This window comes from Prionailurus bengalensis, chromosome A3 (assembly GCF_016509475.1).
Source record: "Prionailurus bengalensis isolate Pbe53 chromosome A3, Fcat_Pben_1.1_paternal_pri, whole genome shotgun sequence".
Classification (NCBI taxonomy): Eukaryota; Metazoa; Chordata; class Mammalia; order Carnivora; family Felidae; genus Prionailurus; species Prionailurus bengalensis.
The window spans coordinates 133,862,390-133,876,619 of NC_057354.1; the positions used below are offsets into that span (position 1 = coordinate 133,862,390).

At 40.6% G+C, this 14,230-nt stretch overlaps 1 protein-coding gene and 1 non-coding gene across 5 annotated transcripts in view; one reads left to right on the top strand and one right to left on the bottom strand.

The window, feature by feature from the left end:
• Nucleotides 1-14,230, bottom strand: part of CPSF3 (cleavage and polyadenylation specific factor 3) — a 39,867-nt gene that overhangs the window by 1,597 nt on the left and 24,040 nt on the right. For 3 of the 4 annotated variants that reach the window (XM_043604567.1, XM_043604568.1, XM_043604570.1), the window contains 6 exons: nt 11,495-11,603; nt 10,198-10,296; nt 8,712-8,806; nt 7,122-7,209; nt 2,393-2,462; nt 1,131-1,227 (listed from right to left, as the gene is read on the bottom strand). In XM_043604567.1, coding sequence (XP_043460502.1) covers nt 1,131-1,227; nt 2,393-2,462; nt 7,122-7,209; nt 8,712-8,806; nt 10,198-10,296; nt 11,495-11,603 — 558 coding nt within the window. The remainder of the gene's footprint in view (nt 1-1,130; nt 1,228-2,392; nt 2,463-7,121; nt 7,210-8,711; nt 8,807-10,197; nt 10,297-11,494; nt 11,604-14,230) is intronic. The other variant, XR_006301126.1, reaches the window with a different exon arrangement.
• TRNAK-CUU lies at nt 1,445-1,517 on the top strand. Its single transcript has one exon. It is a non-coding gene; the product is annotated as a tRNA-Lys (tRNA).

Consider the following 14,230-nt stretch of genomic DNA (forward strand, 5'->3'; position numbering starts at 1 on the left):
TCCTTGTATATATATCTTTGCTCTATTTTATCATTAACTTGTCTAATTATTTTCTTCATTTAAGTCCAGTTAAGTGTAATTGTAGACAAAGGCATTTATTTTTTGAGCCTTTCATGCATATCACCAAACTGCTCTGCAGAAAGAACGTGCTGTATCATTTAAAATCGCCTCCCCGCCCCAAACTGCACCTGAGAATAAACTTCCTGTTTTCACCAGCACTGGGTCACAGCACTCTTGTTAATAATCTGTGCCCACATGATCGGCAAACAGTGATATTTCATACTTTCAGTCTGTATTTCCTCTAATTATTAGTGGATTGGATCTGAACATTTGTTTCCTGTGTTTGCTGGCTATCCATATTTCATCTCTAGAGATTCACTTGTTTATGTTCTTATCTTATTTTTCTACTGGGGTAAGATAAACTTAGTGTCTCCTCAAAGCATCTGTATAGTTACAGAACATAAAAGAAATTTAAAACATGTTATTTGCTTAGAACTGTTTTAATCTTCAAAACCAAGCCCGCAAGGAAGATATACTTATTCATTTATGCTTGTGGAATACTTATGTGGGATCTGTGGTGTGAGACCAGAGCAGGCTCGAATCCTATTGTCTGGAACAGCCACTTGGATCTTGCTGGTGCAAACCAGAGAGCGGCTTCTCTGAAAAAATCTAAAATCAACCGGATGCCAAACTGGAGAAAATGCCGGGGTGGATTCAGGCCTCTCGTGGAACAGGAAGACAATGCGGGAATATACACACACCGACGTGTGCTGTGCAGTGCCACGCAAGAACACTTAGAGAGGATGGGAAAGAAGCAATAAAGTGGGGTGCCCGCCTGGCTCAGCCGGAAGAGCACCCCACTTCCGATCGCGCTTGAAGTTGTGGGTTCGAGCCCTGCACTGTGTGTCGAGATTGCTTAAAAAATAATTAAAAAATAAATAAAAGAAAAAGCAAGAACGTATGACTTTACGTATAGTAACATAAACCCAGCCTGTGAAAAGCATATGTAGGAAAAATCTGGAAGGACATGTCAGAATGGAAAAGTGTGCTGTCTGGTGTGAGACCAGATCATTTTTGTTCTCGCTTTCTTTCCCAAATGTCTTGATGTGTAGGAAGGAGCAGTTACATACCCGTGTCTCCAGGTTTATATTAGCAGTTTTTCCATCCACTGTGACACTGAGAATGGAACCGTCTTTTACACTTACACAGTCTTCTCCAAATATGTCCCTTAAGACAAACAAAGATGCACATTAGTACAAAGTACATTTACAAATAAGTCAAGTACAATTTTGTATACTGAGGGAAATTGAAAATAGCCCCTAATTCCAAAGTAGACGACTTCTATCTATTCCTGAGATGTACTTGATGTAACTTCACGTATTTTGTTAATTTTATAAAATGAATAAGATCCACAGCTATCATTAAGAATGCTTGCTTCAGGGATGCCTGACTGGCTCAGTCGGTAGAGCATGTGACTCTTGATCTCAGGGCCATGAGTTCAAGCCCCATGTTGGGCCAAGGGCTTACTTAAATCTTAGTAAGAAGCCCCTTCTACACAGAAGGAAAACAAGACACATGGAAGGGATCTGAAGCCCCAGGGCTGGAAAGCAGCAGAGCCGGTATTCAAATCCAGGCATCTAGTTAAAGTGGCTCACAAGTCCACAGGCCGTCTGCCCCTGTGAATCAGTTCCAGAAGCCTCGGAGTCAAACTATTCACTGAGCATCTTTTGTGCGTCATCTTCCTAGTGACAGAAGTCACTAAGACACTGCCTCTGTCATTGAGAAGCTACAGTTTTTTATTTGTTTGTTTTAGAGAATAAGAGAGCATGCACGAGTGGGGAAGAAGGGAGGGGGGAGGGGGAGAAAGAGAGGGAGAGGGAGAGAGACAGAGACAGAGACAGAGACAGAGAGAGGGAGACAGAGAATCTTAAGCAGGCTCCATGCACACCTCGGAGCTCAATCCCACGACCCTGGGATCATGACCTGAGCTGAAATCAAGAGTCAGACACTTAACAGCCACCCAGGCGCCCCTCAAGGAGCTACAGTTTAATCATTAATTTGCACATCTGTCCCCATCAGTTACAGGGGCTCCTGCAACAGCAGTCCAATCAGCAGGCTGGACACAGGCAAGAAAAGGCAGTCAGCGAATCTTCGTCAACTATAACAGAAATGGCGGACCACAGAGGTCAAAGGTATCTGGAACTAGCTAGAGTGTTTAGCTGGAAGGATGCAGTTCAAGCCACGTAACAGACACAAACTCAGACATCCAGAGCGGTCAAGTAACCTGTCTGAGCCTCACAACCATTAGTGAGTCAGAACTAAATGCCGACTGCCTCCTCCCCGCCCTCTGCCTTGCTCACCCTTGTGGGGCAATAATTGAGGCAACACTTACTGGAGCATGATCTCCAACCTTTTGCTATAAACGTGCATTTCTAATTTTTTAGAAACCTTCTGTACTGCACCTGGGGGGGAAAAAAAGCAAGAGTTCAATTTCCAAATTCTTATTTAAAAGAATTCCCGAGTCAGTAATCTGAACACAGTTATCGATAAGGTAATTAACTACGGAATCCTTCAAGTGACCAACACTCCATCTACCTGCTGCGGCAAACTGCTTTTTTGTTCTTGTTAAACAAAGAACCACAAAAGGACATTTAAGATGATTTCGAATTTTATTTGTAATGTTTCTCAAACTTTTCCACATTTCCTTTGTGAGTGAAGTGAAATCGTGACTCCAGGAGTTCTAGGGGCACATCCGTGCTCAGAGATCTCTGAAGTTTTTGCTTTACCTAAAACATTATACAAATTTAGCACTGTACTATATATAATGCACCTGTAATGATTTTACTAAAATTAATATTTAAAATCATTTGCCAATTAGGGGGTACCTGGCTGGCTCAGTTGGTGGAACGTGTGACTCTTGATCTCAGGGTTATAAGTTCGAGCCACACACTGTGTGTAGAGATTACTTTGAAGAAAAAAATCTTTAAGAAATGGAATGAAATAAAACGACTTGTCAGATTACTTAGCTTCCCCCTCCCAAAGCAACCTGATGGTTCAGGAAGATGATCTGGAGTTTCAAGTGTGCCCAGGGACATAACCATCTCCCAGGCTATCACCAGCAATAAAACAGTACAGAACTATCTGGCCATTCCTTACAAAGTTATTTTGCCATAAAAGGGAGTGAAGACTGATTCATGCTACAGCGATGAACCTTGAAAGCATTATGCTAAGTGAAAGAAGCCGGTCACAAAAACCCATGTGTTATAATTCTATTTATATGAAGTGTCCAGAAGAGGCAAATCCATAGAGACAGAAAGTAGATTAGTGGTTGTTTGGGGGATTATAGCTAGAGATACGGTGTCTCTTTGTGGAGTGATGTAAATGTTTTAAAGTTGACTGTGGTGAATCTACTCTCTGGAAGAGTCAAATTGTCATTTCTTCTAAATTACTCTATAAGTCAGACGATAATAACTCTGATTAATTTTAACTCATGAGTCTTTTTCCTTTTTAAAAAATGTAGATATTGGGTTGTCTGGGTGGCTCAGTCGGTTAAGCGTCCAAATCTTGGTTTCAGCTCAGGTCATGATCTCACAGTTCGTGGGATTGAGCCCCGTGTCGGGCTCCGTGCTGATGGTGTGGACCCTGCTTGGGATTCTCTCTCTCTACCCTTTTCCTGCTTGTGCTCTCTCTCTCTCTCTCTCTCAAAATAAATATTTAAAAAAATGTAGATCTCATTGACATAGAACATTATAGGAGTTTCAGATATACAACATAATGATTTGATATTGGTATACATAGCAAAATGATCATGGTAAGTGTAGTTAACCATCCATCACAACACACAGTCACAAAAGTTTTTTTTTCCTTGTGATGAAACGGTTTCATGAGTTTTAACTAAATATACAACAAACCAGATGCCAGCCTAGAAAGCTATATAATAAAACTTTATACTTCAATTATGATCAATGCTATTAAGTATCATATAAGCACTTAACTGACATGTAAAATCTCATAAAAGACAGTATTAAAAACATTTAAGCCATGAAACTATTAAAAGAAACTTTCAAAAATGTGAGTGCACATGTATGTATATTTGCATATTTATTACTAATATTTAATAAGCTCCTCAGACACCTAAGATTACACTGTGTATAATGTGAAATCATAGTTCTACACGTATAACTGCCCTTAGTAGTGTGTGTGTCAAAACAGGACACAGGTGCAGAAGAATGTAATGAAATGTAAGGACATAAAATAATATATTTTGAAAAATAAGCTTTGCTGTGCGTCCTCGTCCTCAGTGAGAAGGGATACAGAAACTGAAGTCGGGGCTAAACACACACACACAGACACAAATACAAGTTTCCAGAATCTGAACCCAAGTGTCAACAGGCTAAGAAATTAAAGGGGAGTGAAATGCTAGCAACACAGAATCAGACTGTTCACAGAAGTTGCCTCTCAAATAGACTTGGCAAACTTCTGGAAATGGCCAGATCGTGTTTTAGGCTTTGTGAACCACATGGTCTCTGCTGTAACTACTCAACTCTGCCGTGGCTGCTCAAAGAGCAGCACTAGACGGTATGTAAACAAACGGGCATTGCTGTTTCAATAAAACTTTATAAAAACAGGTGGAGGGCTGGACGTGGCTTGTGGGCCTTAGTTGCTGACTCTTTTCTAACACGTTAAAATACCATGTTTGGATACGACAAAGTCAATTCTTGCCACAAGAAACGTACAGAATGAACGTCCTTAACTGCCCCATGTGCAGCAAATGAAAAGAGGGAGTGTGTCAGTCCTTGTAATATTTTCCAGATTCTGAAGAAGCAAGTACTACCTAGTAAACCCTGTCACTTAGCCCTGAGGGTGACAGCAGGGCTCCATGCTAAGGTATCACTCCCTGAGTCACTCCTTGGGTCACTGTCTTCTCTCTTTAAAATTGATCTGTTTTCTCTCACCCTCTGTATCTAACCCAGCAGGAAATACTGCTGGCTTGATCTTCGAGGAAATACTGCTGGCTTGATCTTCGACGTATCTCCAGGATCCAACCACTTTCTGCCACCAGCACCACTCCCACCCTCCCCGGAGTGCCACCTCCTACCTGCAGGGCCACAGGAGCTCCAACCTGAAACATCTGCTTTCTTACTTGCCCTCCCCAATCTCCTCTCAACGAGCACCACAGCAATCCTTTAAAAACCGTACAGTATAACCCACTTTACTCAGACTACAAGCCCAAAGTCCTTCAAATGGCCCACAGAACCCTACACGTCTGCCCCCACTCCAAACCCTGTGAGGCTGCCCCAGCGCTAACATATCCGCTCCTAAAGCATAACAATCTGCTTTGTTTGCAGTACCTGAAGCACTTAGAAGAGTACCTGCCAAACAGAAGGTGCTCAATCAGTATGTGTCAAATGAATATGCGAGCACCTCGCTACTCCAGAAGAAAATAGTATCCTTTTCATGTAACACAAAGTAGGCAAGAACGAGGGAAAATAGGCCAGCCAGCTAATTTAGCACAAGAAACTCATGGAAAAAAACCTATTCCTACTTGTCTGCAATGAACCTCTGCTGAAATGCCCAGAGGCTAATTTTAGGGAGAAATGTTTATATAATTATTGTTACTGAAAATGGATCACTAATAATAGTTACTTCTGACTCAACGACCATCAATCAGAGTGAAGGTGCATTTTCATGCTGGATCAGAGCACTAAGACAAATACCCGGTGTAAGGTCAGACCGGTCTAGGATGGCTCACATGTTCCTTCCCTACAACACAGACGGGAAATACGAAGCCCGGCCATGTTCTCAGCAAAGTGGGCATCAACACCGAAAGGTGCGCCCACGAAAAACCCCGCGTGTGATCCTTGGGTTCTTGTCCCCTGCGCTTCGCTCTGTCCCTTGTTCCGCTGCTCCTAACTGCTGTGCCACTAATTAGTGGTGGCCTCTGTAAAAGGTCCCCCCTCCTACACACCCCCCCACCCTGCTCTTCGTCCTTTACATTTGTATCACCTAAGATAGGCAAAATGTAAAACCGTCAAATAAGAGAAAACTGACCACTGCCTTTAAAACTGTTCTGGCTTGGGCGTGTTTTGTGCTCCAGGGCAGAGACTGGGATGCTGAATGAGCATCCTGTGAGAATCCGAGCTGGATGTTCTCCTGTGGCCTGTATAAACACACAGCTCCCTCCCCCACTTTAGGTGCACACAGGGGGATCCATTACCCATTGATTCAATTAAAACACATGATGAGTGGTGCCCAAATTGAAATTTTTAGTGTTACTCAAATTCAAATGCTTACCTCAGATGAGTAATTTACACTTGTCTAGGTATTTATTCATTCCAGAATTTAGTTGTTATAAGAAGATGCATTATGAACTATTCAGCTAAACATTTTTTCCTTCTGAAATCAAATACTACTAACCCATTTTTTATTTTTTAAAATTTTTTTATTTTAAGAAAGAGAACTATTCTATCAGAGAACAAGATCTGAGGCTAGGAGAGGGGTACAGGCTGGCCTTTATTTCAGGCTGGCCCCTGAAATTCTTCTGGGTGACTTCCTCCCATAGTAGCAAAAAGGGCTACTTTATATGCCAATGATGCATACCTTAAGACATGTTTAATATTGATTTATGTATAAAATAGAATAAAACTATGAAGACATAACACAAAGGTATCTTTACTAACACAAAGATATCTTTCTTTGACTGAAAGTTGCTACGTACCAAGAAAACAAAAAGTGGTTGCAAAATTGTCCTATAGAGAGATTCCATTCAGTTCAACAAGTTTTACTAAATACGTATAAGGCAGCATTATTTTTTACTAGACATGCTGGCTCAATTCAGCAATACTTTGGAATTTCTGTTAAACTGTTTTTAAGAGGACTATTACTACGGAATTTTATCTTTGTGTTCATGGCAACCAGAATTTTGGCAATAGCACAAGTAAAGACCCAAAACAGAAAGTAAAATATTAGTAATCTGCATTGTCATACATATATTGTATCTTAAAGGTGACAGGAAGGGGAAAATCAGATTTCAAGTTCTAGGACTCTGTCTTCTGCTTTTTAGTTCACAGACCACGGGAGAAGCCAAAGAATTAACTGATAAAAATGAAATAATGTTATACCTTTCCTGATTTTCGGGTTTGACTGAACTTCCAGGATCACGGTTGTTACTGTATCCGCATACATATCGTTGGAAGGGTTTGCTAACCACTGGGAAGCAAAAGGCAGAATTAGGAAGGTAGGAATACAGCTAACCACAAAAGACTGTACATATGGGACTTCGGTTTCTAGCATTTTCACTGACATTAACTAATTGTTTCCTAAAACTAATAATGCGGGACTTCTCTAATGTCCTACTAATAACAATAGTAACGTGTCCTGAGCACTTCCTCTGCGGCAGGGGCCTGATATGCATTCCCTCATTTAATCCTCCTACCCAGCACCTTCGTCTCACAGAGGTCACTGGTGTGAGGTGACCGGTGGGGACTGCTGGCAGCAGGCCGAGCCCTAAGCACCGTGTTTCAGAAGCACACCCAGTGCCGGCACAGGGTAGTTATCTCTAAACATGTACTTTTGTTTCTCACACGAAGCCGAAGCCTAGGACCCTGACACTTGTGCACATGCTGGGTGGGTGTTCCAAGATAGTTTTCCAGGCCTGCCAGGTCAGGGAGAGAGCAGGTGAATTACTTCAGGAACACGTGCCTTCCCTACCTGTTACCTTTTCAAAAAGCGCTTTTACAAGCATTGTGAGGCACTTGAAAACCTTTCTCTGAGACGCTCTTGGACATGTTAATTCCAGGGAATACAAGTACAGCATTTAGTAGAAAGAGCTAAATGAACGTCTCTGATAATTTTTCCCTTTCCTAGGGGAGTAATGTTTATGTATTATTGTGTCTGACATCGTGTTATAGACAACTACTCCTTCTGACACTTTCTTCAGTTACTTTCATCTTTATGAATCAAATTTCAACTTAAATCCCAGAACTGCAGTGGAACCCGAGTTGGCAGATCTTTTTTAGTTTCAAAAAATAATGTGTATGAACAAAATAGCGCACCATCTAGCTGGGAAATTTACATGCAATTCTCCCTGAGGCAGAGAATGAAACCAGGCACCTCCCTGGATGATTCAGTTCGAGGATTCACTCTAAAAGTCCTTCTTTGAACCGGACAGATGCCAAGCTATCAAAATCAACCATCAAATTAATTTGGTGTCTGGGTTCCAAATTCCACCTGTAGGAATTGAAAATTCTAATAGTAGAAACCACATTCAGTGGTTTCTAGCCTTGTGTATTTGGGTCATTTCAATACTGCTTATTTGAATTTTCAAAATTCCACTGTCTTAAAAGTGTTAACATGACAAGTCTATTTGTTTCAATGTAACAATTTGATTTTTCTCTTGAGAATGTCGGATGTTCTGATGTAACTGAAGACATCCAGGGCCATCACAAAATTAGCTGAAACTTCTCATCTGAGAGACCTATACTCACTACACATGCTAAATATTAAGCCTTAATTTAATACTAGTTTTTATGTTACTAGAACTACATAGAAAATGCCCAGCGAGGTCATATTTAAAGCTGGTCTTGGAAAAAAAACATGCATGGATATATTTTCCAGTAATTTTTTTCTTAAGAACAAATTTTCTCTACAATTGTATGTGAAGTCTTAAAACTTTTTTCCCCTCTTTGTTTAGGTAAATGATCTTATCTTACTTCTAATACCACCATTCCTGGTTCCTGTATTACAGTAATATTTTTGAATACTTTCAGAGCAGGTTTTTCTTGAATTTCTAATTCTTCCACATCACCTGAAAAAAGGAAGTAATATTAAGATGTATATAATTTTCTGATAATCTTCCAGAGGCAACATTATTCCTTTGTTTATAGAGATAGCTGAAATAAATCTGATTCACAATGAAAAAATTAATTACTCATTTGAATAGTGAGATTTCAAATAACTAAGTAAGTTTTATGTTGATTGCTTACAGCAACTGAAAGATCTCAGCATGTATTATAAAAATTCATATAATGAGGCAGGATTTACCCGGGACATGAAACATTTTATCAGTTGCAAACTTTGGTGATTGTTAAATATCTGTGTTTACATAAGAGATTTAGTCACTAGCGTCTTAATATTCCACTAGTATCTTAAAATCTGACATGAGACCACTCAACTACTGCCAATAGTCACTTCTTCCTTCTGTCTTCATAAGCTTAATCATTCTTTAGGGAAATTCTATTGTCTAAGAGGAGGCTTTTCTGGTCCTCCCAGTCACCTCTTAATTAAGAATTAACTCAGACATATTTTATCAACTTTCTATGTTATAACCTGTAATTCTCATGTGAAGATCTGAAGCAAAAAAAGATTTTCTTTCTACTGATTTATTTTATAGTAATATTTTGCTGTTTGAATAATGAAGAGCACATTAATAGAAAGTAATTTAAATTGTTCCCGCTTTGGGGTGCCTGGGTGGCTCAGTCTGTTGAGTGTCAGACTTCGGCTCAGGTCATGATCTCACAGCTTGTGGGTTTGAGCCCCGCATTGGGCTCTGTGCTGATAGCTCAGAGCCTGGATCCTGCTTCAGATTCTGTGTCTCCTTCTCTCTCTGCCCCTTCGCTACTTGTACTGTCTCTCAAATATAATAAATAAACATTTAAAAAAAATTATAGAAAAAAAATTAAAGTGTTCCCGCTTATTAGAGGGCATCCACGCCTTTTAACTTAGTCATTGCCTTTCATTATGTTAATACATAAAAATCTAACTCAAATGATCTAATATGAAAACAGAATAGGTTTACTGTTTTATTGGCCTTTGGCCAGTGTTCGTGTGTTCTTCTAAAACCTGCCGTATAGACTGGTACTGATGGAACCAGAAAACCTATTTTCACTGAACAAAGAAAAGAGATAGATGAAATTTAGAAGAGTAAACTCAAGTGGATTTTAAACATGAGCAGCAAAGGTTACTGATATTTTTAGAATTTTCAGTGGATCAAAGCTAAGAAGTATAATGCAATTAAAAAAAACTTAGGAGTATATTTTCAAAAATTTACCCAAAGGTGATAACATGTCCAAGTGAAGTGCAAATAACATCTGTGCAATTCTGAGACAACAACCCAAATGGAACAGTCTCCTTTCCTGGGTATATACTTCTCTTACTCAAAAGCAGAAAACAATTAGGTGAATTTCAATAAATACCCACCTGTCAACTTCTGTAGCTGGTAATAGAGCAAATTAAAAGGACCAGTATACGGAATGGCTTGGGTCTGTTTCACAGTGCTCATGGCCAAGTCAGTATAATCTGAAGAGGAAATTAGAATAGATACACTTTAACAATACTGGTCGCAGAAAATAGAGCCTGTAAACACATACACGAGTAGAGAGAAATTAAAGCAAAGTAAAGGAGAACTTATTTTTGAGAAAGCTTAGAAGATGCTCCTTAATTGGTTCTTGCTCTACATTCCCCCCTTAACTCCCCACAGCCACCCCCCACTAGTTAGCTTCTGCTTCAGCCATAAGAAAGCAGCCTCACTGCCCTCAAAAAATCAGGTCCCTGGAGATCTCCGAGCCAGGGCACCAGCTGTCCTCTGCTTTCTTCTGGGCCGGGCAACCCCGGCAATCCTTCACCACCTGCCACAAGGGCTACCTGGTTTGCAAAACTTGTTCCGACTTGTCTGGGTCCGTTCTCTCCTCATGCACTTACCATGCACCTCTCTGTCACTCATCAGTGCTGGGACTAGCTCTTGACAAGGCTGCACCTCTCCCTAGACAGCCTTCCAGGGGCTGGCACCATGCTCTGTAGCATACCTTTAGTCCTCCAACGCCTGGCACAGTGCCTGGCACAGAGTAAGATCCACTAACCGCTGGATAGAGAACAAGTTACACTCCACTGTGTGATGGGCTAGAAGCTGACAGCTGGCCCAGCTCAGATGAATCCCTAAACACTGCTATTTCTTCCTCCTTCGTAAGGTGCTCATACTCTGTTATGGCTATCTGCATAAAACTGAACACCGTTACTGAAGATAATAATACCATATTTACTGTGAAAGCAGTGATGGCTCAGCATTTACACAGGCACACGACATAAAGGCCCAACAAGGAATGTACAACTATAGGTCACAAAGACCAGAATGCGTGTGTGTGTCGGGGGTGGGGTGGGGGGGCATTCAAGTTTACGTTAGAAAACAAAAGTACCAGGACTCCACTGTAAAAGGTGGAAAACAGGCTTGTAAAGGGTCAGCAGGAGCATTCAACCTGTCTTAGAGGTCAACTTATGTTCCCAATTAAGAAAAAAGTTATTTTGCAAAGAATTCAAACATTTAAGTAGTTCAAGGAAGATTTTTTTTTTCCCCCCGTAAAACTATGTGGATCATCAATTCATCAATTTCTATTTTATTATTTGGCTGCTACTTAAGATTTGGCCATTAGTATGAAAAGTTTTCACAGATTTTCTTTCAATATTAAAATACCTGATATTTGATGTTTAATAGTATACTTACTGGAGAGGTCACAAGGAGAAAGTATGTGATAATTAAAGTTTCTTTTAACAAGTATTCCTGAGACCCGCTGGCCTTGTTCTGGTTTTTTGTCTGCTAAAAAGCCCATGACCTATTATTAAAAAAAAAAACAAAAAAACTTGAAAAAAACAGAATCTTGGAAAATGCAATTATTTAGATATTCAATCACAATGATGACCATCTGACATGTGAACCATGAAAATGACATGAATTTTAACATGAAAAATAAAAAATGTTATACAGGTCTATGATGAGGACAGGAACAGAGCCACCAAGAGACCAAAGGCAAGAGTCACGGGGCAGATCTGGCAAGAAGAGCTAGGTTCGGTTCAGTTCCAATCAGTTCAGCAACCAAGTAAACGTATAGGTGCTGGGGCCTCCGAAAGCTGTCAACAGTTGTAATGTGGTGGGAAGGCTGCAGGTGCAGGCCAGAAATGTACGTGCTCCTGCACGCTGGTTTAGGCCTCGTACACGGTGAGCTCCCTCATGCAAAGGTGCAAGTCTATACTGGGCTCAACACTAGCAGAGGAGGAGCATCTTTGGATAGAGAGGTCAATAAAGATAGGTGATATCTCATCAATAAAGATAAGATCTTGCCAATATCTGTCCATAAAGACAGGTGTTGAAGAACTCCTACGACCATGGGGCAAGGATTTTTAAAAGAATGGTTGCTCAAAAACTAACAAAACCAAATACCTTACAAGCATGAAACCCAACTTTCTTAAATGTAACTGGTCTTCGCTACTAATAAATGAACCCAAAGGGGAAAAAGCCAGTGTATTTCATACTTGTTTCCTCTCATCAAGTAAGGACAAAGAGCAGCCAGGCAGTGATAACAGTGTTTGCTCTTGTAACTGTATGAGGGGACAAGGCTCCACGTCAGATGATTTGTCAGGGTGACTTCTCCCTTAAGTGCTGGCGAGGTGATGAAAGGAGCACTGCCCCCAGGAGACACAGGGGTGGCCCGGATGCCGAGAAGCTGGGTGAGCTTGTCTGCCTGCACACGAGCACCTCAGAGGGCAAGACCGAGAGGGCGAGGATTCCTCCAACTTCGCCCGCTGCGGCCGGCTGTGCCGAGCGCGTGGTTTCCAATGTGCTGATTTATTAACATACATACAACTGGCTGGCCTGACACGTGTACAAGGTGAATGGCTTTTCTGATAGTTCTTTGTGGATCTGCTTCCCTTCACCTACTTCTTAGTTTCTGTTTTTCACCGTAAGTAAAGTGACTGCACTTCAGAGAAAAAAAAACTAGAGCTAATGATTTTAAGTAACCACACCTATGGCTGAAATCACAGAACCACATTCTAATACAAAGCTATATTTGGTATATCAATACCTGTACAAAGAAACAGGTATTGACAACAGTTTCTCTATGCATATACACAAGTTATATATAAGTGACATACACATCTATACTGTGTTCCCAGTTCTGTAGTTAAAACTTTTTAAAATGCTGCGTACTGTATTTCTTGAAGATTTATAATGCATAATGGCATAATAAAACCCTGAAAAGTCCAGCGGTAAAGAAAACAGCTTATTTTTGTTCAACTCCACTTCTCCTAAATAGTCTGACTATAAAACCTCTCCTCCCTCCATCTCAACCAGCAGAGTCTGGGAAATCAGCTCTTAGATGGCCAACTGAATACATTTTCCTATAGGTGTAAGATTGCTTCCATTAAAAAGTTTTGTGAACAGGAGTCAATACAACCCTCTGTTCTTCTCTGGCAACAAAAGCCTCACGTCCTAACTTTTTCCCCCCTCAAACTCAACTGCAAGGAAGGATATTCATCAATTAGCCTTCTTATATCTGGCTCATTATATATTAAAAGAATTGCTGTAAATTTGCTCATTAATACAGGTCTGATATTTAAAACTTCAGATAAATCATTAAAAAGTTTCCCTTAGAAGTATCTTAAAAAAAATCTTAACAGAAGGGGTGCCTGGGTGGCTCAGTCGGTTAAACGTCCGACTTTGGCTCAGGTCATAATCTCACAGTTTGTGAGTTCAAGCCCCGCATCGGGCTGTCTGCTGTCAGCACAGAATTGGCTTCAAATCCTCTGGCCCCCTCTTTCTCAGCCCCTCCCCTGCTCACACACACTCTTTCTCTCTCAAAAATAAATAAACATTTAAAAGAAAAAAATCTTCACAGGAGGCAAAAATGTGGATACCTCATAGTATCGCTCTGAAGTCTCAGGTAAGATTTTTAACGATTTTATTTATCTTTTTAAATGTTTATTTATTTTAAGAGACAGAGATAGAGGGTGAGCAGGGAGGGGCAGAAAGAGGGTAACCGAGAATCCCAAGCAGGCCCTGTGCTGTCAGTGCACAGCCTGACTCAGGGCTTGAACTCATGAACCATGAGATCATGACCTGAGCAGAAATCAATAATTGAACGCTTAACTGAGTCACCCAGGCGCCCCTTTAACTATTTTTAAACTCTGAAAATACTATATTTCAACATCAAAAAAGGACAAATTTTTGTAAGTTCCATCATACCACATATGTTTAAAGACACAGACCTATCTATCTTTACATTCTCTGGGAGAAGGACCAGTAGACATTATACTGTATGAGATGTAGTAATAAAACAGTAATGAATTTCCTTCCTCAGATACAGGAATGAAAAGGAAGTGGAGGTGTGGTTTAAAAAGCTATCAAACGGGGCGCCTGGGTGGCGCAGTCGGTTAAGCGTCCGATTTCAGCCAGGTCACGATC